The 22075-nt window shown below is 37.1% G+C and overlaps 1 protein-coding gene across 1 annotated transcript in view; it reads left to right on the top strand.

Moving 5' to 3' along the window:
• Rock1 (Rho associated coiled-coil containing protein kinase 1) overlaps positions 1-22075 on the top strand; it is a 117554-nt gene that overhangs the window by 70419 nt on the left and 25060 nt on the right. The window contains exons 13-20 of the mRNA XM_028876703.2: positions 2646-2694; positions 6594-6729; positions 7797-7888; positions 7981-8227; positions 13338-13444; positions 15084-15234; positions 18066-18226; positions 19954-20138. Of these exons, the coding sequence (XP_028732536.1) occupies positions 2646-2694; positions 6594-6729; positions 7797-7888; positions 7981-8227; positions 13338-13444; positions 15084-15234; positions 18066-18226; positions 19954-20138 (1128 nt within the window). The remainder of the gene's footprint in view (positions 1-2645; positions 2695-6593; positions 6730-7796; positions 7889-7980; positions 8228-13337; positions 13445-15083; positions 15235-18065; positions 18227-19953; positions 20139-22075) is intronic.

The following is a 22075-nucleotide window of genomic DNA, read 5'->3' as shown; positions in this document are numbered from 1 at the left end:
ACATTGGGGAAAATAATGTAAGTAATTATAAATTAGTATATGGTGTATGGTAAGTTAGGGAGAATAAAATGATATAGGAGTATATTAGAAGTATTCAGTGTCTGTGGCCCATACCTGTAATCCCAGCACTGAGGAGTTGGAGCAGAAAGATCACAAACTCAAGGCTAGCCTGGACTTTTACACATATACGACCATGCCTGCCCCCCCCAAAAACAAACAACAACAAACACCCAAAAAGACAAAAAAAAATGAAGGTTATATCAACAGATATCTATCCCACTTTATTGGATGTTTTTATTTAAAGACCAGAGCCAAAAAGTTGGGTGAGAAGACTGAAGTGGGAAGATTGGAGAAAGTGTTAAAGTCCAGGAATTATACTATGTGGAGACCTTGTTGTAGGGAACTCGATGAGCTGTTAGATAAGAAGAAAGCCAAAGTGAGTCTGGGCAAGTATGCCAGGTCCGAATATTAAAGGACTTTTTTGGTTTTTTGTTTTGACAAGGGATTTGGAATTACTTTCCTTAAGTATGGTAGAAATATACCAAAAGTCATTAAAGAAATAAAAAGTGGTTCTCCATCATCCACTGGTGAGGTGGGCATGGCAGCTACCTGTAATCCCAGTAGTCTATAGGCAGAGCAGAGATGGATCTTCTGGGGAAGCTGGCTAACCAGAGAGGTCCATAGACTCTCTCCCAAGAGTACCAGTGTGGAATTTGAGGGAACTGAGTTCCCAGGCTGCCTTAATTTAAAAAAAGAAAGGAAAAAAAAAGTAGAACATAATCAAGGATATAAATTTCAGGTCTCCACATCCGTGCATCTGCACACATGTGCCCACAAACATGCACATCTACAGATTAAAAATAACTCCCTAGTTATTTGACAATACTTGGCCTTTTCATTTATTTTTTACCTAATTGGTTTAAAAAAAAAAAAAAGATGAGTCAGGGATAATAATTTCCTGTTGATATAAAGTACTTGGACATTCTAAAAGAAAAGCAAGTTAGTATTGAAGGAAGCTATATAGAACAGGTTAGTTTTGGATGTGTACAATGAGGTATTTGAGACATTCACATGAATACATATACAGTATATGTAGAACAGTGGTTCTCAACCTTCCTAATGCTGTGACCCTTTGACACAGTTCCTCATGTTGTGGTGACCCCCCAACCATAAAATTATTTTGTTGCTACTTCATAACTGTAATGTTGCTACTGAATCATAATGTAAATATGTGATCTGAAGACTATCTAATATGCGACCCCTAAAGGGGTCGTGACCAACAGATTGATTCCTACTATGTTAGAATGTCAGAACTATGCCTAGAGCCAAAGAAAACAAAATGTGGTAGAGATAATACACTTTGAGTAGATCTCAAAATTTTGCCTACATTGCCCAGTGGTGCACTTAATAATTTGCTATGTGCCACCTTCCCCATTATTCACTTAATCTTTTACAACAGATTGAATGACCGACTTTTACTTGATAGCAATTATCGTATTAGGAAGTTGAAAAATACTCTTTTGCGGGGAGGGAGAATTTTTGAGTCAAGGTTTCTCTGTGTATCCTTAGCTGTCCTAAAACTCACTCTATAGACCAGGCTAGGCTTGAACACACAGAGATCCACCTGCCCCTGCCTCTGCCTCTTGAGTGCTGGGATTTAAGGCGTGCACCACCACCTCCCAGCAGTTAAGGAATTCTTAACCTAAGATCCATAGACTCTCTCCCAAGAGTACCAGTGTGGAATTTGAGGTCTTTAAACTTGGAGGAGAAAAAGTAACCTCTTTCCTTTAATTTATTAGTATTGTGTGTATCCGTGTAGAGGCATGTGTTTATGGTACTTATGTGTGTGGAGGGTGTTAAACTGGGACCCAGCTGAGATTATGAGGCATACAGCAAAGCACTGTTGTTGCTGAGCCATCTTGCTGGCCCCAGAGTTTCCTTTTTCTTTTAGTCAGGCAACAGTCTACAGATCATAGACAGTAGCTGTGAGTTTTTGCCAATAGAAGTCAAGATGGTTTCCAGTATTGGTATTGCTGCATTATCTCTGCATATCACTCATATTCATCACTACTTTGAGATTATTGCTACTCACCATGCCATTTAGTATATTTATAAGGAAATACTGGGTCATACATGTTTTTAAATTTTTGTAAATATTTCAGTATAATCGGCTTCTTTTAATCTTAGTAATATGTATGCCTTTTTAAAAAAAATACATTTGCCAGGCAGTGGTGGCACACGCCTTTAATCCCAGCACTCGGGAGGCAGAGCCAGGCAGATCTCTTGTGAGTTCAAGGCTGGCCTGGTCTACAGAGCAAGATCCAGGACAGGCACCAAAACAACACAGAGAAACCCTGTCTTGAAAAACAAAACAAACAAAAAAGATACATTTATTGTTTCACAGAAGTACATGTCTTCATCAGACAACCAAGAGATCATACACGCACACGCACACGGTTTTTTAGGAAAATCAAGCGAGGGGGTAGAGCGCTTGCCTAGTAAGCACAAGGCCTTGGGTTCAGTCCTCAGCTCCGGAAAAAAAAAAAGAAGAAGAAGAAGAAGAAAGGAAAATCAAGTGAAAAAGTAAAGAATATAGGTAAAGACAGTAAATATATCTATAATCTGTCTTGTTTTTGTTTTTGCAGAACTTCTAACATAAAACTAGACAAGATAATGAAAGAATTGGACGAAGAGGTATTTTTTAGTTTACAAGTACTTTTTCTCCCCCCCCCTTCACATTGGTTCATTTCTCACAGAGAAAATTTTATTTGAGATCACAAAACATAACCAGAAAATTAAGATGAAAATTTTACCTTAGACTCCAGGTTCAAGTATATAGATCATACTTGAGTTTCTTTTGTACAACTTTATTCTATGACGGTGTTGAAATTTTAGTACATAGATTTCAGTTTTGTGGTTCTTGATGGTTAAAAAGCAAAAAAGAAGCAAGAGATCGAAAATAGAAACTGCAACTATGTCAGAAAGAGGCAGATGGAGAAGAAAAATATAAAATATTTAAAAATGATTGATATAAACATGATACCACATGACTAATAGGGCTTAGAAATCAATTTAGAAGTATTCATGATTTTCCTACCAGCCTGGTTTTATTAGCAGAGAAACAGTATTTCCTGGTTGATATTTATGTACAAATGTATAATGCATTTTTATTCTTAGTTAAGCTTTCTACTGTTGTGTGATGACTTTCTTAGTGACAATCTTTATAGTATCTGTCTAATGTATAATTTCCTCTTTTAGATTTAATCTTTGATAAATTTTTTGTTCTGTTTTTCTTCCCTGAGGTAATCATATTTGTTAGTGATGCTTTCCCCTTTAATTTCTGGCTTAGGATATAAATGTAGTCATGTAAAGATTTTTTTGACTGCATTTACCATTAGCCACAGGTCAGTATGAACTTAGTATTGGTTAGCACTGTATATTTCATTCTGAGTGCTTCAGGAATCAGTCCTAAATTCAGATAAACTAGGTTTAAGTTACTTGTCTTTCTGAATTCAAGATTGAGAGGAAGATCTTAAATATTAAATTAACGTAGTCCTACTTAAAGAGAGGCAAAGTGAAAGTACTGTTCATTCTTCTTACCACTAAGTATAGCTAAAACTCCTATACATTAAATGTAAAACAGATGTAAAGAGATCCTTCAAGGTGTGAAAAAAGCAGAACAGCTCTTGAGTACTTAATTCCTAAGAAAAACCACAGGGATGTGGCACTGAGGCTGTAACTTGGAGTCCTTGTGTAGCTTGAGTTCAGTCCTCAGGACCTCATACAGCAGAGACGGTGGCACATGCCTATAATCCTAATGCCTGGGAAATGGAAAGTGGAGGAACAAAAGTTCAAGGTCATCTTCAGATAATATAGCAAGTTCAGGGCCAGCCTGGAATACATTAGACCCTATCTTAGAAAATAAAATAAATAGTAGGAATACTATGGGTCTCCCCTACCCTAGCCTCAAAATGTCAAGAACAGACTATAGAGCACAACTACATCATTATGTATTCCATCAATACATAGTATTATATTATTTATTTTAGTAGGAATACTATGGGTCTCCCCTCCCCCGGCCTCAAAAGTCAAGAGCAGACTTTCAACTACACCATTAACAGCATCTATTCAACTGGGGCAGAATATACATTATTTTCAAATGCTAAGGACTACATACCAAGACAGATCTTGTCCTCACCCATAAAGTAAACTTAAAAGAATCAGAATGACGTGTGTCCTGACCAAAATGTAATCAAGCCAGAAAGACAGCAGGAAAACTGAACACATGAAAGTCAAATGATGAAAAGAGACACTCTGAAGGGGGGTGAAAATAGATGGTAATGTTGATATCTTTAAGCTTTTATGTTTAAAAAAAAAGTTGAAACTTTTCACCATTGAAAATATTTGCATAATGAAGTAAAAATACAAAATCAAAATTTGTGAGATGCAGTGCCTAAAGGGAAGATTATAGCATACATGTTTATATTAGAAGAAAAGTCGCTAGTGATTAATCTTAACAAAAGCAGTGAAAAGGATAAAAGCTGATGTACGTGCACTTGGAAATGACAATGAAGAAAATAGATGGAACAAAAGAACTTGTTTGAAAAGATCCACAAATTGGCAAACCTCTAGCAAACCTGACAAGGGGAAAAAAGAGCCATCATCGAGAATGAAATGTGGGAACTGAGGGAATGATGTGGACATTTCTAAACATGCAATTTAAGTGAGTTAAATTATTGTGAAAGACCCAACATGCCACAAATCACAGTGTGAAATAGGTAATTTCAGTATATATATATTTATGTATAACTGTAAGGAAAGTGAATCCATGATCCCCACAAAAAAGTGAATCTCAATGACTCAATAACTTCACTAGAGAATTCTGCTAAGTTTAAAGGAAACAATTAATTTATAAAACCTCCAAAATACGAACACTTCCTAATTCATTTTGTTAACCTTATACCAAATCATAGACTACAGAGAAAACTAGAAAACACTGTCACTTACAAATAGAAGTCCTTAGTAAAATATTAACATAGATCTCAGCAGCACATAAAAAGATAATATATCTGACTGTAGTTTATTTCAGAGATGTAAGATTCATTTAATATTTTTAAACCAACCAGCTTAATTCACCATATTAATAGTCTAAAGAAAAACCAAGTGATCTCATCAGTTGATTTAGAAAAAAAGCATTGGACAAAATGCAATATCCATTCATGGTAAAAATTCGCAGAAAACTCAAGTTGATAAACAGCATAATATATATATGCATCTCCTATAGTTCACTTCATACCTAATTATAAAAGAGAACATACTTCCCCTAAAGTCTGTTATAGCAAAAACACATCAGTTCTCATCATCATTCAGCCAGTACTAGAAGTTATAGTCAGGACAATAAATCATATAACCAAAAAAGGATCAGAAAGGAAGAACTAAGCCTGACTAGATGTTTTCTACTAGAGCCACAATGGTTTGTTTAGAAAAATCATAACTGTAGTGGTCAAAACTGCATGATGCTGACAGGAAAACAAAATGAAGAGAAATAAACCCTCACATTTATGTCCCACTGACCTTCAATAAAGTTGCAAAAGTATTTCAGTCACTGAAGTAAGAGTAATCCTTTAACAAATGATACTGGAGCAATTGTGAGCCAAGATCTGAACCTTAATGTGTCATACCTTGTGACCACTAATTTAATAGTATATTTAAACATAAATATAAAGGTGTAAAGCTTTTAGGAACTTGGCTTGGTGACTCATGCTTATAATCTTACCATAACATCCTATGTGCTGAAATTGTACATGTGTGCCATCATGCCCAGCTTCAAGTTGGATTTATAGTTTAAAAAGGTGGCTCAGTAGGCAGGGGCTCTTGTATGTAGGCTTAATGACCTGAGTACCACCCCCACATCCTGTAAGGTGGGAGGAGGAAATGGATTCCTGAGAGTTGTCCTCTAACCTACATACACACACAGTGAGTTTTAAAGTTAAAATGGCAAAATCTTAGAACTGGAAAAGATAGTGTTTACTTAGAGATGGGGAAATCTAGAAAAGCACATAGTAAAGCAGAATTTTCTGATGTCAAGTCTTAAATGTAAAAACAAAGCAACAAAAACCTGCCAGCACTGGTAATCCTGGTGATGGTAGTTCAGACTGAGACTCAGAAGGTGTGTCTGTCTAGTTCAAGTAGGAGTGTCTTACTCTTTTGTAAGACATGCTTTATCTGTTACTGCAAACCTGTCATTACAGTGTACTACCTAGGACTCAGGACATGGCTGAACATGGCTATTACCTTAGTTTGAGAAAGTGGTGCAGAGACAGGTGAGCCACAGTTTCAGTTAGAGACCATATCTCATATGATACAGAGGAGAAACAACATAGCAAGTCACCTGACAGCAATTGCTGGCCTCCACACATGTTCATGCACACATATACTGTGTGCACATATACACAACTGAAAAGAATAGAAGATACAACCTGATTTTAAGCAAAAATTGATCATAATTTTTTATAATTTATACTCTTTTTAAAAGAGTAAACTATATTAACTAGTATTGTTTGTGATTGTAACTGTTGTCATTATAATTTTAGGGGAATCAAAGAAGAAATCTAGAGTCGGCAGTATCTCAAATTGAGAAAGAAAAGATGTTGCTACAACATAGAATTAATGAGTACCAAAGAAAAGTGGAACAGGAAAATGAGAAGAGAAGAAATGTAGAAAATGAAGGTAAATTGTTATTTCGAAAAATGTTGGACTATCTAGGCAAACACTGCCACTGAGGTATATGGTTTTTAAGCCATTTGATAACAATTATTTTATTTTTAGTTTATTTTATAAATGTACTTATATGTATGCAATCTGATGTATACATAAGGCTCTTCATAAAGGACTGATAAAGATACCATGTGTTCAGTGATACAAAGATCATTGGACTATCTGTATCATTGAAGAATATATAGCTCATGCATGTGAAAACATACATATGATATGCTTGGTTCCATCTTCGGATATTGATTCATAGGTTGTCTTAAGAAGGAAGAACTGGAAGTAATTCTGGGAGAAGAGCCAGTTAAGGGAGAAGAAACAAGGGAACAATCCTTGTTAATCTACCATTTACTATCTTTTGATTTTTTTTTTTTTTTTTGCCATTTAAAAATACTGAATTATTCAAGTAATTTTACTGTTCAAAAACAAAAATCTGGCTTTATAACTGAATGTGGTGGTGCATTCCTATATCCCAGCACTCAGGGGGTTAAGACAGGAGAGTCACTTGAGCTCTTGTGTTTGAGAAGAGCCAGCAGGGCATAGTAAATCAAATCTCAAAGTTAAAGCAAAAGGACTTTGTATTATTACACCAATAGATTGGTCCCATGAAGGCCATAAAAGAATTTAGAATACTACAATAACAGAAAACTGCTTTACTCTGTATTATAAAACTCTGTTCTGGTTGTTACTTTTTGTTTGTTTGTTTTTCAAGACAGGGTTTCTTTGTGTATCCCTGGCTGACGTGGACTAGCTCTGTACACCACCAGGCTGGCTTTGAACTCACAGAGTTGCCTACCTTTGCCTCCCGAGTGCTGGGATTAAAGGTGTGTGCCACCACTGCCTGGCAATGCTCTACTTTGATGGATTTAGACTATAAGAACTTGTAAGATAGAATTTGTTTTGGGGAGTGGGAATGGACCTAATTTCACTGATTGTTGTGGTCTAAGGATACATTTCTAAGAATATAAAACGAAGTTTTTCTTTTCCTAATGAAAGTATGTAATTTCTACATTTCTTTGCCTTTCTAGTTTCTACACTAAAGGACCAGTTGGAAGACTTACGGAAAGTGAGTCAGAGCTCACAGCTTGCTAATGAGAAGCTGGCACAGTTACAGAAGCAGGTAAGTTCTTCAGTGGGATCCTTTTAAAATTATAGTTAATTAAAAGAAACATGATCATGTTTGGTCAAAATTCTTTCTTTCTTTTTTAATAGTTAGAAGAAGCCAATGACTTACTTAGGACAGAATCAGACACAGCTGTAAGATTAAGGAAGAGTCACACAGAGATGAGCAAGTCAATTAGTCAGCTAGAGTCCCTGAACAGAGAATTACAGGAGAGAAACAGAATTTTAGAGAATTCCAAGTCACAAGCAGACAAAGATTACTACCAGCTGCAAGCTGTATTGGAAGCTGAGCGAAGAGACAGAGGGCATGATTCTGAGATGATTGGAGACCTTCAAGGTAATACTTTTTCTCATGTAAAGTATATGTCACATAAAATTTACCATTGTGAGTTTTTGTTTTATTTAATGTTATTGTAATGTGTGTGTGATGCATGGTAGAGAGCTATGTGTTGCCATGGGGCACATATGGGTGGAGTGGTCAGAGAAAAACTTGGTAGAGTTAGCTTGTTCTCTCTATCTTGGTTTTTAGGCATTGAGCTCAGGTTGTTAGGCTTACATGGTAAGCCCTTTCCCTACAAAGCCATATAAGTGTATTTCAGTGTCATTAAATATTCAACATTACTGTGCATCTATCCACAAATTCCCAGACCGTGTTTGTCATCCCAAACTAACTACTGTTACACAGTAGCTCTCTCTCCTTCCTCCCTGCAGTGCCCTCTAACCACCATCCTACTTGCTGTGCCTGGGAACTTGACACTCCGTGTTCCTCATACAAGTAGAATACACAGTTTTTACCCTTCACTTTGTATCTCTGAATTTTGTTTTTAATGTTTTGCAGTCTAGGGATCAAACCCAGGGTTTTAGTCATGCTAATCTACTACGTAAAATATAAGTCCAGTCCTGTTCCTTAACTTATGCTTAAAAATCTATAAAGTGTATTATTTAGCCACTTTTTTTTTTTCTTTTTGGTTTTTTGAGACAGAGTTTGTGTAGCTCTGGCTGTCCTAGAACTCACCCTGTAGACCAAGCTGGCCTTGAACTCACAGAGACCTGCCTGCCTCTTCTTCCAGAGCCCTGGGATTAAAGGCGTGCACCACCACCAGCTAATGTAGCCACTTTTTAATATAAAGCATTTTTAATATCATTGCTCTCATAGAAAATGATTTGTTAAAGGCAGAAGTGGTCTTTCTATAGAGTTAGCATAGTGTCCGTATTTGTCTTGCACTGTGATCCTTTCACAGATATTTCTGTGAAGTAATTTTTATAGCCAAATTTTTGAATATTTGGTTGAAAAACTTGTCTAATTTTTAAGTCTTATTCACAATTCACCTAATCCAGGCAGAGAGGGTTATTACTGCTAAATCTCAGAAATTCTTCAGTTGTGGAAACAGGACCCCTTACAAAAAAAGCCCAGGATACTAGGAAAGTTGGAGATTAGAGTTACTAGTATTCTTTGTGGAACTAAAATCAAATCAAACATAACTAACAGTGAATAAAAGGAACCATTTTAGAAGGTAAATACCATTTGATTTGTTTTCCGAAGATGTCTGCCTTTACTTCCGAGATATTTTCCTGATTTTTGTTGCTGTTCAGTAGCAACATCCTGTCTACCTACACAAAAGACACACATGAGAATTGCCAGGCCTCTCAGGAAAGACTGGAGGATCAGGAGCAGTATGTTTTCACCTTAGTCATGGAAGGGCACATATTTTGGCTTTCATGGGACTTAATTCTGTGGAGAGAGGTCAGGTCAGTTTTTGTGACTACAGAAACGGAAATTAGGAGCTCCCATTGGCTCACAGCTGAGGGGAGTTGTGTAGTTTCATCTCTCAGGCCAGATATAAGCAAGAAAGAAGCCTCTTCATAGTTACTGGGAAAGCTTCAGAAAACTTAAGTCAAGTTTTTCTCAGTAATTTTTTTTTTGTTTTTCAAGACAGAGTTTCTCTGTGTAACAGTCCTGTTTGGCTAACAGTCCTGTTTGGCTGTCCTGGAACTTGCTTTGTAGGCCAGGCTGGCCTCAAATTCAGAGATCTGCCTGCCTCTGCCTGTCAAGGGCTGGGGTTAAAAGCCTGCACCACCCACCCGGCCTCATTGCTTTTTATCCAGCCAAATTAACCACGTGAAAATCACATTGCTCAAAGATTGGTTCTATAAATCCTTCCAGTCCTTAAAATATGTCTTTTGCTTATGACCAAGCTTTGAACTACTTGCTTCCAACATTGAGACCATCATCATGTTTATTAATTGCTTTTTTTTTTAACAGAATCCTTTAGATATTAGTGAAAGTTAAGAAAATTTATAATATGATTTATTATATGCTTATCCTTTTCATTGCTTATTATGTTTCATTTTTTACTTATGATGTGATCCTATCTTTAGGTTTTCGTTTTTGTTTTGTCTGGCTGGCGTGAGAATGCACAGAGATCTGCCTGTCTCTGCCTTTTGAGTGTTAAAATATCCTATTCTGAATTTGCTGATTTCACCCATCGGTATAATTTAGGGTGTTGTCCCATACATGGTACTATACATTGGGATTTAGATCTAGAAGTTTGATCTGTCTAGTGACTCATGTGTCTCAGGTAGGACTTGAGCAAGAAAACTTAATAATGGTAAGATGTAAGAAAGCATATGAAGTCTGGCTTTTTTATTGGTAGCTTTTGGTGGTAGCCCAGTTCTTTTATTTTCTTAGACATTTGCAATACAGTGCCCATCATTATGTTCAGAAGGTTGTACAACTGTCTCCTCTAGCTACTTCCAAAATTTCTTCATTAACTTCTAAACACATTTCATTCATTAAACTGTCTTTCTCTTTTCCACTTCCATCTAGCCACTGGAAGCCACTGATGTCCTTTATCTCTGAATTTACTTGATCTGTATATTTTCTGTAGGCATCATATAATACATGATTTTTTTTTGCATGAGGCTTCTTTTGTATACTGTAATATTTTTTAATGTTTGTAACATGTATTAGTATCTCATTAAAGGCTAAGTCTGTTGTGTGTTTGTATTACAGTTTTTATATCCATTATGCTGTTGGTAAACCTTCAGAGTGTTTTCACCTTTTTGTTAATTGTAAATAACAAGGTTGTGAACATTTATTTACAACTGTTTGCCATATGTGTTCTTTTGAATGTATATTTAGGTGTGAAATTGCTGGGTCATGTAATTCTGTGCTTAACTTTTATGAAACTGCTAAATTAGTTTTCTACAGTGGCTTTTTTTCATTTCATTTTCCCATGTCAGGGAATTAGGATTCTGATTTTTCCATGTTGTTAACGCTAGGTAACTGCCTGAATAGATACGAACTCATATTACTGAAGTTTTCATTATTATTTCTTTTTTTTTTTTATGTTTTTTAGAATCTTTTTTTTTTTTTTTTAAAGATTTATTTATTATGTATACAACATTCTGCCTCCATGTAACCTTGCACGCCAGAAGAGGGCACCAGATCTCATCATAGATGGCTGTGAGCCACCATGTGGGTGCTGGGAATTGAACTCAGGACCTCTGGAAGAGCAGCCAGTGCTCTTAACCTTTGAGCCATCTCTCCAGCCCCTCATTCTTATTTCTTAATGGGTAATGATGTTCAGCATCTGATACCTACTTGTTTCAGCACCATTTGTCTAAGAGGCTAGTGTGTGTGTGTGTGTGTGTGTGTGTGTGTGTGTGTGTGAGTGTGGTGTGAGAGAGAGAGAGAGAGAGAGAGAGAGAGAGAGAGAGAGAGGAGAGGAGAGAGAGAGAGGAGAGAGAGGAGAGAGAGGAAGAGAGAGAGAGAGAGAGAGAGAGGAGAGAATGAATATACAATATGTTCATATGTGGGGCCAGGTGCTAACATATTTCTCAGTCCCTGTTCCTCTTTAAATGGCTTTGACATTTTTGTTAAATATTGATTGTCTGTGGCTGAAAATGTAGTTGAGTACTTGCCTAGTATTCATGCATGAGGCCCTAGGTCTAATCCCCAGAACTGGAAAAAAAAAATGAATGAATTTAAAAGAAAGAGGAAAAATATCTTAATGAATGGATTTGTCTGGGGAGGTGGCACAGTGGGTAAAGTACCTCTGTGCTAGTGTGAGGACTTGCGTTCAGATCCTTAGCACCCATGTAAAAACCAGGTCGGGGAGTGATTATCTGTAACCTTAGTGATGCAATGAGCAGAGACAAGCAGAACACCAGGGGCTCACTGGCCAGCCAGTGTGATAGAAATAAAATAAATGAGCTGCAAGTTCAGTAAGAGGCCTGATTTAAAAAATGAGGTAGAGAAGCAATTAAGGAAGATACCTGCTATCAGCTTTTATGACCTCTACCCTCACCTGTACACAGATGTGTACTTGGCGTGTACACACACACACACACACACACACACACACACACACACACACCCTTTATGGCTTCATTTCTGTTTTCTCAGGTCTGTTTTGTTGATAAGTATTTCTGCTACATGTTTTGATCACTGTAGTTTTATATCAGGTTTTGAAATTGAGGGGGGCGGGGTTTTTTGTCCAATGCTACTGTTCTTCCACAATATTATTTTAGCTCTTCTTTGCAGTTCCTGTTTAATTAGCTTTTTCATTTCTGCAAAACATACTTTTGGAATTTTAATGGTACTACAATGTCTTTGTTGATTGTTTTAGATATTGTCATCTCATAGAATTCCAATCTGTGAACAGTCTATTTCCTTTTATATGTCATTGTTTTGTTGTGTTTTGTGTTTCATTTGGTTTTGAGACAAGGTCTGGTTATATTGCTCGAGATATCCTTGAATTGCTGAGCCCAAACAATCTTGCCTCAATTTACTTATCGGCTGAAATTTTAATCATCCTCTGCACCTGTGTTAACAATGTATTTTAGTTTTCAGTAAATGAACCTTGTTCTTCCTTGGTTTAATTTTTTTCTAGGCCAATGGTTCTTAGCCTATGGTTTGACCCCTTTGGGGCTTGAACAACCCTTTCACAGGGATTGCCCAAGACCATCAGAAAACACAGATATTTACATTATAATTCATAACTGTGCAAAATTACAATTATGAAGTAGCAATGAAAATAGTTTTATGGTTGGGGGTCACCACAACATGAGGAACTGTTTAAAGGGTTGCAGCATTAAGAAGGTTGAGAACACTGAGCTAGAGAAATGGGTTCAGCAGTTTATAGCACTTGCTGGTCTTGAAAAGGATCTGGCTTATGTCACCAGCACCCGTCTGACACCTTAGAACTATCTCTAACTCTAGTTCCAGTGGACCCAATTCTCTCTGCTAGCCTCCATTGGCACTGCACACAAGTGGGCCACAACATACATGCAGGCAAAACACTCATTCACATAAAATAAAAATTCAAAACTGAACATTAACAAGTACCTGGAAGTCCTCCATCACCAACCTCCTCACTCCCAAATAGTCACAATTCCGATTTATAATACCATAGTTTTGCTTTAACCTTTTTCTCATTTCATAGCACGAATTACATCTTTACAAGAGGAGGTGAAGCATCTCAAACATAACCTTGAAAGAGTGGAAGGAGAAAGAAAAGAGGCTCAAGACATGCTTAATCATTCAGAAAAGGTAAGTGACTTGCTGTCCCAATTATGATATAATATGGTTGTCACCCGTTACAAGGTAGTTTCATAGCATTCATTTGTAGTGTTTGTATTTTGTGTGGTTGGTTTCTTGGTATATGGGAATATATGTGTGATATACTTTGCATCTTGTTACCATATTCTTCTTCGTACTCTAAAAAGTTTGGATGGCTAATAGATAATCACAATACTTTGGTTTGGAAATAACTTTTATTAAGAAAATTGTTCGTAGGGTTGGAGAGATAGCTCATCAGTTAAGAGCACTGGCTGCTCTTCCAGAGGACCCATGTTCAATTCCCAGCACCCACATGGCAGCTTACAACCACATGTAACTCTAGTTCCAGGGATCTGGTACCCTCATTCAGACATACATGCAGGGAAAACACCGATACACATTAAAAAGAATGAAATCGTTCCTAGTTCCTTTGTACATGGGTAAGAGGAAGGTATTAATCCTTGCTATGTTAAATCGTATAAAAAGAGAAAATAAAGGACTGGACCTTAATAGACCATGCATGCTTATTCCATGTTGTTAGTTAAAAAATAAAATAAAATAAAAAGTAATTGGCTTGTGCATCACCCCCCATGTCTCCCTCCCTCTACCCCGCCCCCCTGCCCCCTGTAAGATCATGCTTCCTGGCTCATGTGTGGAGTCAGGACAACTTACGGGGGAGAGGTTAGTTCTCTCCTTTTACTGTATAGGTTCCAGGGATCTATATAGGATCATCAGGCTTAGTGGCTAATGTCTTTATCCAGTAGGGTCATCCTGCTGGCCCCTGCACTTATTTAGAATTTTTATCAAAATTTTACTGCTCAGTACGTTGCTGAGGCGAGGATCAAACAATTACTTTACAGATGTAGGTCTTACTTTCATTGTTTCCCTCAGAAATGAATTTTTTAATTTATTTATTTATTTATTTATTTATTTATTTTTTAAATTAAAACTGTATGGCCTAATGGCTCAGGCTTCTTGCTAGCTAGATCTTACATCTTAAATTTTTTTTCGAAACAGGGTTTCTCTGTGTTGTTTTGGTGCCTGTTGTGGGTCTCACTCTGTAAACCATGCTGGCCTTGAACTCACAGAGATCCGCCTGGCTCTACCTCTAGAGTGCTGGGATTAAAGACATGCCTCACCACCTCCCGGCCCTCAGAAATGATTTTAAAAACCACTGCTTTGGTGTGTTCTATCCCAGAGGGGATTTTTTTTTAATTCTCTCATATTATGTCCCCAACCACAATTTCCCCTCTTTCCTCTCTTCCCAGTCGTCCCCCCCCCATCTTGCCTCTCTCCCAGATCTACTCATCTTCTGTTTCCCTTCAGAAAAGAGCAGGTCTCCCAGAGATATCAACTGAACATGGCATAACAAATTACAGTAAGACTAGGCACATTTTTAAAAGTTTTCTTAAGGCAAAAATTGAACAACAAAGGGAAAGATTAGTGTAAAACCATCCTGAATATTAGCAGCAGCACAGGGACCTCTGTATCAGCTGTGGTGAATGCTCCGATGAAGAGGGATGGCAGAGAGAGGGGATTAGTGAAGTGTTTCTCTCCTGTGAAATAAGATTTAATTGTGTGCCTCTTGCATAGTTTATTATAGTCCATGGCTCTCATTCTAATTTTTCAGGAAAAGAATAATTTAGAAATAGATTTGAACTACAAGCTCAAGTCTTTACAACAGAGGTTAGAACAAGAAGTAAATGAACACAAAGTAACTAAAGCGCGTTTAACTGACAAGCACCAGTCTATAGAAGAGGCAAAGTCTGTTGCCATGTGTGGTAAGTGTCACATGAATATTTTCTATGATTAGTTTTAAATGATGCTTATACAGTTTTTGATCAAAACTTCATTTCTGTGGTAGAGAGTGTAAGTTACAGTGTCCCTTTTTATCACAATTTTACCTTCTATGGTTTCCTTATTTTACCTACCATATCTTCACTATTAAAGTTAGTGAAATCGAGGGGCTAGAGAGATGGCACAGTGGGTAAGAGCACTGGCTGCTATTCCAGAGGACCCAGGTTCAATTCCCAGCATCCACATGGCAGCTCACAGCTGTCTGCAACTCCAGTTCCAGGAGATCTGACACCCTCACACCAATGCACATAAAATAAAGTTAAATAAAGTTAGTGAAATCATACTAGGCATGCTGACCACCTACCTGAAATCTCAGCACATGAGGAGCTAAGGCAGGGCAATTGTGATTTTGGGGCTTGAGTCTAAAACAAAACAAAGTTAGTGGATGTTGTGGGCTATTATGTAACTATGTAAAGATGTGTTACATTTGTTTATGTTGTGGAATATTACTTTAGGCAAAGATGTGTTGTTTGTTTAATTATGTAAAGGTATGTTACTTTTGTTTATGCTGCATTTGTTTAATTCCATAAAGCTGTGTTGCTATTTTACCTTGCCTGCCTAAGGCATCTGATTGGTCTAATAAAAAGCTGAATGGCCAATACCTAGGCACAGGAGGGATAGGTGGGGCTGTCAGGCAGAGAGAATAAATAGGAGAAAGAATCTAGGCTTGGGAGAGACAGGAGAAGAAGAGAGAATGAGGCAGAAAGCAAGGGAGGCAGGCAGCCAACCAATCAGACATGGAGTAAGACATACAGAATGAAAGAGAGGTTAAAAAGCCCCAAGGCAAAACATAGAAGAGAAACAGGTTAAATATATGTTATAAGAGCTAGCAAGAAACAAGCATAAGATAGGCCAAGCATTGATAACTAATAAGTGTCCATGTGGTGATTTGAGAGCTGGTTGGTGGCCCAAAAGAAAACGTGCTACAAGTGGACTCTTCTTTTCTTCCAGTTTTTTAATCTACCCCTTGATTTTTCTTCATAATTCATTCTGGACCTCATTGTTACTTGTGGGGGTCCCTAAACCTAAGTCCCTCCCTGTTCAGGGAACCATCTGTGGGAGGCCATCTCCCACCTTTTACAGGGTTCCTATGAGGAGGAGAGAGGAATAAGAAAATACTAGATAGAAAGATAGCGGGGAGGAGACAGACGGAAATACAGGATAGGTTCAGGAGGTCCTGGGTCAATACCCAACGTCCCAGAACTTTGTTCAAAAGGCCTTTTTTTTAGCAATGCCAAAGGTTGAGGCAAAAGACCATCTGCTAGACACAGCCAAGTGTTGACCCTTCCAAACACCTGGTTCCCAGACCTGTGGTCCAATCATCCTCTTATGGAGCCCTGCTGGTAAAGCAAGCTCAGATCTCACTAGGAAACTTCTGTGGGCTCCCACAGTTACAGAGCTACTCTTTCTGCCTCAAATTTTTTTTATTCCTTTGTATTTACTTTGTTTTATAGCTTCCAGTCACAATCCTAGTTTAGACCAACCAGTTGCCTCATTGTATTATTACTTCAAATGTATCTAAGATCAATGTTAGTCCATTGTATTATCTCCAACTACAGTTTTAATTTATGTTCTTAAAAGATTACTCTTGTTATCCGGAGAATGCTTTGAAAAAAACAGAACAGTGGAAGTAGGAAGGATGAATTAGAGAGAGGTGGTAAGTAGAAAGCAAAGAAGCAGGAGCATGAAGGACAAACATAGGATGGAAGGAGGACAGACAGGAAGCAAGAGCAGCTGAGTGGATGGGTGTACCCTAGACAGAGATTGGTGTGCGTACAGCATAAGTGATTTGGGAGTGGAGAGAAGGGTGAGACTATTTAGTATGTTGAAGTTTGGGGGCTAGGGATGTGGTTCAGTGGCAGAACACAAGCTAGGCCTACTTGAGGTCCTGAGTTCAAACCTCAGCACATCCCCTAAAACAACAACTTTGATAATTTTGTCAGATATCTAGATGGATACATTAACTACTCAATTGGTATGTAAGTCTGGAACTCAAGGGTGGGTATGTGGAGTCCAAACATAAGTGAAGTGGATTTCTGTTAGACTGGAGAGAAGGGAACTAGGAGGTAATGATTATGTCAGTATTTATAAGGTTGGGAAAATGAACTTCCACTCTAATTGTCTATTTATAAGGTTGGGAAAATGAACTTCCACTCTAATTGTCACCTCAAAGGCAAGCGCCAAGAATATCAAAAAGACTTTCTTAGTTATGCAGCTCTCCACTGGCAGGACTATGGAAAAGTTAAAATTTTCAGAACTTGACTTACCATATCCCAGAATAAGGCACCCTGGTAAACATATATTATCTTGTGATAATAATTGAAAGAGGTGTTCTGCAACCATGGAGTCTTGTCATTGAGGTGCAGAGTTCCTGTCCTAAGAGCCTCTGAAATGTTTCCAGACCAATGCAGGAAAAAGATTGACTACAGTCATGTTTTTCTCTTCTTTACCTTCATTTCACTCATTATTATCCTTTCCAATTACACTCTTCATCTTCTAATCTAGATGGTATTGAATTCTCTCTTCTCCTTTGGGCAAGGGCTAAATTGAGACTTAAAAATTATTATATTTCATAATTTTTTTCTTCAGATATTCTTATATAAATTAAAATCCCCTTAGAACTTTTATAATTAATATCTATTACAGTTCCAGGATAAAATCAGTAAAGATTTTAAAGGCCAATTTCCAGACCATTTAAAGTGAAAAATATTAAGGTGCTCTTTAAATGTATGTTTGTAACTTTTTTCTCTTGCAGAAATGGAAAAAAAGCTGAAGGAAGAGAGAGAAGCTCGAGAAAGGGCTGAAAATAGAGTTGTTGAGACTGAGAAACAGTGCTCTATGCTAGATGTTGATCTGAAACAATCTCAACAGAAGCTAGAACATATGACTGAAAATAAAGAAAGAATGGAAGATGAAGTAAGACACAGTACTAATTTTATCCATCTTTTAAAAGAGAAACTAGGTTGTGACTGGAACTCTTACTGTATTTGAAACAGAAGATTTGAATAAAGTATGTGTTCACTGCTACACTGTCATCCCAGAACTTAGAATTTTCATTTCAAATAGCTATTATTCATTCCATAGGAGCTGTTCCATTGTATATCACCGCATATACATGCATGATATCGTGCATGCAACTATATTAAAATGTCTTAGTTCCTCCTAGAAGCTATTAACTTAAAAAAGACTACTGAAAAGGATCTATGCTATCTCGAAAAGCATTAAATTAAAAACAATTAACTTCTGCTTGGAATGGCATGTATTGATAGAAAACATGTAGTACATAGTTATGATGCTGTTGATAAAAAGACAAAAGACTATTATATGTTGGTGGTTACTAGATGTGTTTTAAACATTATTTGTAAGTAGCTTCCAAGACTGGACTTGCTGAAGGTAGCATTGGAGTCCAGATTGTATACTTGGTAAGAAGGTACTGTAGGTGAGTCATGGGCAAAAGGAAGTGAAGTCAGAGAAAACACACGGAGCTGTCATGGGAGACTCTTTGGGCTTTAAAATAACCGGCATTCTTTTAAAACTTACAGAGATGCTGTTGGTGAAAACATATATATATTTTTAGGAAAAATAAATCTATTTTGTTATATAGAATTACTAAAAAGAGAACAGAAATAAACCAGCGAGCAGGCTAACTATGTATTGAAAATTTGGAACATGGAGCTGGAGATGGCTCAGATGTTAAGGATATCACTGCTCTTCAAGGGAACCTGGGTTTAATTCCCAGCACCCACGTGGCAGCTCACAATCATCTGTAACTCCAGTTCCAGGAGATCCAGTACCCTTTTCTAGCCTCTGCAGGCACCAGGCACATACATGATACACAGATGTAACATGTAGGCTAAGCACCATACACATAAAGTATTTAAAAAGTCTTTTAATTAAAAGGCTTCTCAAGATTGGGGTTATTAAGTTGAATAAGTTAGGTATGATTTGTATACTTTTAGGGAACAGACAGCTTAGTAAGACCAGTCATAATTACATGCACAACATACGTGTGACTCTGTGAAAATTAAGGAAAGCCTTGCTAACACTGTGGCATTTGGGAACTGAAGAATAAACATAGTTTAAGATTATTCATTGAGTCTGAACATGCTGTAGTGTCTAACCATCCAGGGAAGGGACAGATAAGGAGGGGTGCATGTACAAGATGGAGGTGAAGGAATGTGTGCTGTTTGATGATCTCTGTGATAATCACCTTGTAGGCAGCAGATAATGAACAGGTTGTAAACTGCCACAAGAATTTTGAGTTCATTGGTTCCTACATTAATAAGTATTTAGTATTAACTATTTTCTAAGTTTTAAGATCATATAAAATAGAATATATAAACATTTGTGGATGAACAGGTAACTTAAAATACCTATTTGGAATATCCCCTCAGACATGACTTTTATCATTATTTTCCAGAATTTCCAGACTAGTTGAAATTAAGGTTTTTCTTTTTCCCACAGATTTCATATCTAAAATTTAGATACTATTTTGACTTAGTAATAAATATGCAGTAATAGACACAAGAAAAACTAGAATAGTTCAAGGGATAATAATGTTCTGGAGGTTTGATTAGTATCCTTTCAAATATTTATTAACTTACTAAAATGATTAAGATGCCAATCATTTTTCTCATTCATAGGTTAAGAATCTCACCCTGCAGCTGGAACAGGAATCAAATAAACGGCTATTGTTACAGAATGAATTGAAGACTCAAGCATTTGAAGCAGACAATTTAAAAGGTTTAGAAAAACAGATGAAACAGGAAATAAATACTTTATTGGAAGCAAAAAGATTGTTAGAATTTGAGTTCGCTCAGCTTACAAAGTAAGTTTTGAAAGTAGTTTTTAGGGTTTTTCATTGGCCTATAAATACTTGATATTTTGTGTGTTCAGATCTCAAAATTTGTGAAAAAGATCAAATTTTTATTTATGTATTTATTTACTTGTTTGTTTGTTTTGTGATAAAAGAATTTACTTGCAAAGAAGGTTAGCAAGGAAGTTCAGGCTTTGGAAGGACAGGCTTATTAGGTTAAAATTACAGGTATTTAAAGAAGAAACATAAGCCGGGCGGTGGTGGTGCACGCCTTTAATCCCAGCACTCGGGAGGCAGAGGCAGGCGGATCTCTGTGAGTTCGAGGCCAGCCTGGGCTACCAAGTGAGTCCCAGGAAAGGTGCAGTGCTACACAGAGAAACCCTGTCTTGAAAAAACCAAAAAAAATAAAAAATAAAAAAAAATAAAGAAGAAACCTAGATTAGTAAGGCTGCTGCTGGCTTTACAGTCAGTCTATTCTAATAGACTTTCTAATGATTTTCATATTTATACATGTCATCATATCTCTCCAGATTAGCATACAAAAATGAAGGCTGCCCTACTTGATAGGAAGTATTCCAGATGGCTTTAGTTTAGAGATTATAATTGACATAGTCTTGGGGTGGGGTTGTTTGTTTCTTTGCTTCTTCTCAGAGTTGCAGTCTTTTATTTTCCTATTACTGCTGAGATGCCATGTGCTTGCTTACCTGAGATGAAGACGAAGCCAGGGTACCATGGGCCTGCTTTAAAAACATAATAGGAAAGATGGGTATTCCTTACACCAAGTAGTGATTTTATTTCCTCCAAGTGTATGTTATCATACTTTTAAGCCCGTTTAGTTGTTTTTGGAGTCCCGTCTCACCCCCTACCCCCGGAGAGGCAGGCTTTCTTTGTGTAGCCCTGGTTATCCTAGAACTCCATTTGTAGACCAAGCTGGCCTTGAATTCAGAGAATCGACTACCTCTGGGATTAAAGGCGTGAGCCACTACTGCCATCATTAAGTCTGTTTTATTGAGATAAGTTTTCAGTTTTTATTAAGTTGGATTTGTATTGGCAAATTTGTTTTCTTCATTTAGAAGCCCCTTTTTTTACCAGTTAATATATATGCCACTGATAAAAAGAATTTCTATGAGAAAAATATTTCAGCATCATGTTATTTTTCTAGCTTATCTAGTGAGGCCGCACTGCCTGGCTCCATCTTGACCCTTACAAAATGATGCCATGCAAAGCACAGGCCCCTTAGCAGTGAAAGCTTTCTTCAGAGCACATTGACTCCAGATCTCTCCAAACCATAAAAATGAAACTGACACTTTTTTCCCCCAAGCAACTCTCAATACTCAGTAGATGTTTATAATGTACTTTCTATCAACTACATGGCTTGTTACTAAACTACAAAGACATTTCTATCTAATGTTAAAGCCTAACAGCCTGGGATAAAATTAGCAATCCTTGAAAGTCTTGGTCTTTGAGTTCCGAGTTCCATTGTGTTCCTCTGTATTTGAGTCTGTTTCTCTCTTAAGAGTATCCTTTTTCCTGTGAGGTGTGTTCTTTGTGTGTGATACATATTTTATCTTTCTCCTTAACAGATACTGCACTTCCTTACCTTTTATATCCCTACATAATTATTTTTATACCCCTTCCTGTATTAATTACCAAAATATATTACACTTTATTTTTTACTTTAAATTATTTATGATCTCTGCTTTTAATTGTTTAATACACAAAACATTTAAAGTACACTCCTGTGACTTTTTCTGCCTGTAAAGTGTAGTTCTGCCTTTCTTCCACAAATATTTATAGGGAAAAAGCAAACCAGAGCAGTGTCAGTTTCATTTTATGGTTTGTAGAGATCTGGAGTTAATGTGCTCTGAAGAAAGCTTTCATTACGAAGGGGCCCGTGCTTTGCACAGCTATATTTTATAAGGCGCAAGATGGAGCCAGGCATTGTGACC

This window comes from Peromyscus leucopus, chromosome 19, assembly GCF_004664715.2.
Source record: "Peromyscus leucopus breed LL Stock chromosome 19, UCI_PerLeu_2.1, whole genome shotgun sequence".
Taxonomy (NCBI): Eukaryota; Metazoa; Chordata; class Mammalia; order Rodentia; family Cricetidae; genus Peromyscus; species Peromyscus leucopus.
Note: the sequence above shows the minus strand (reverse complement) of the source record. Positions and strands in the feature narration are given on the sequence as shown.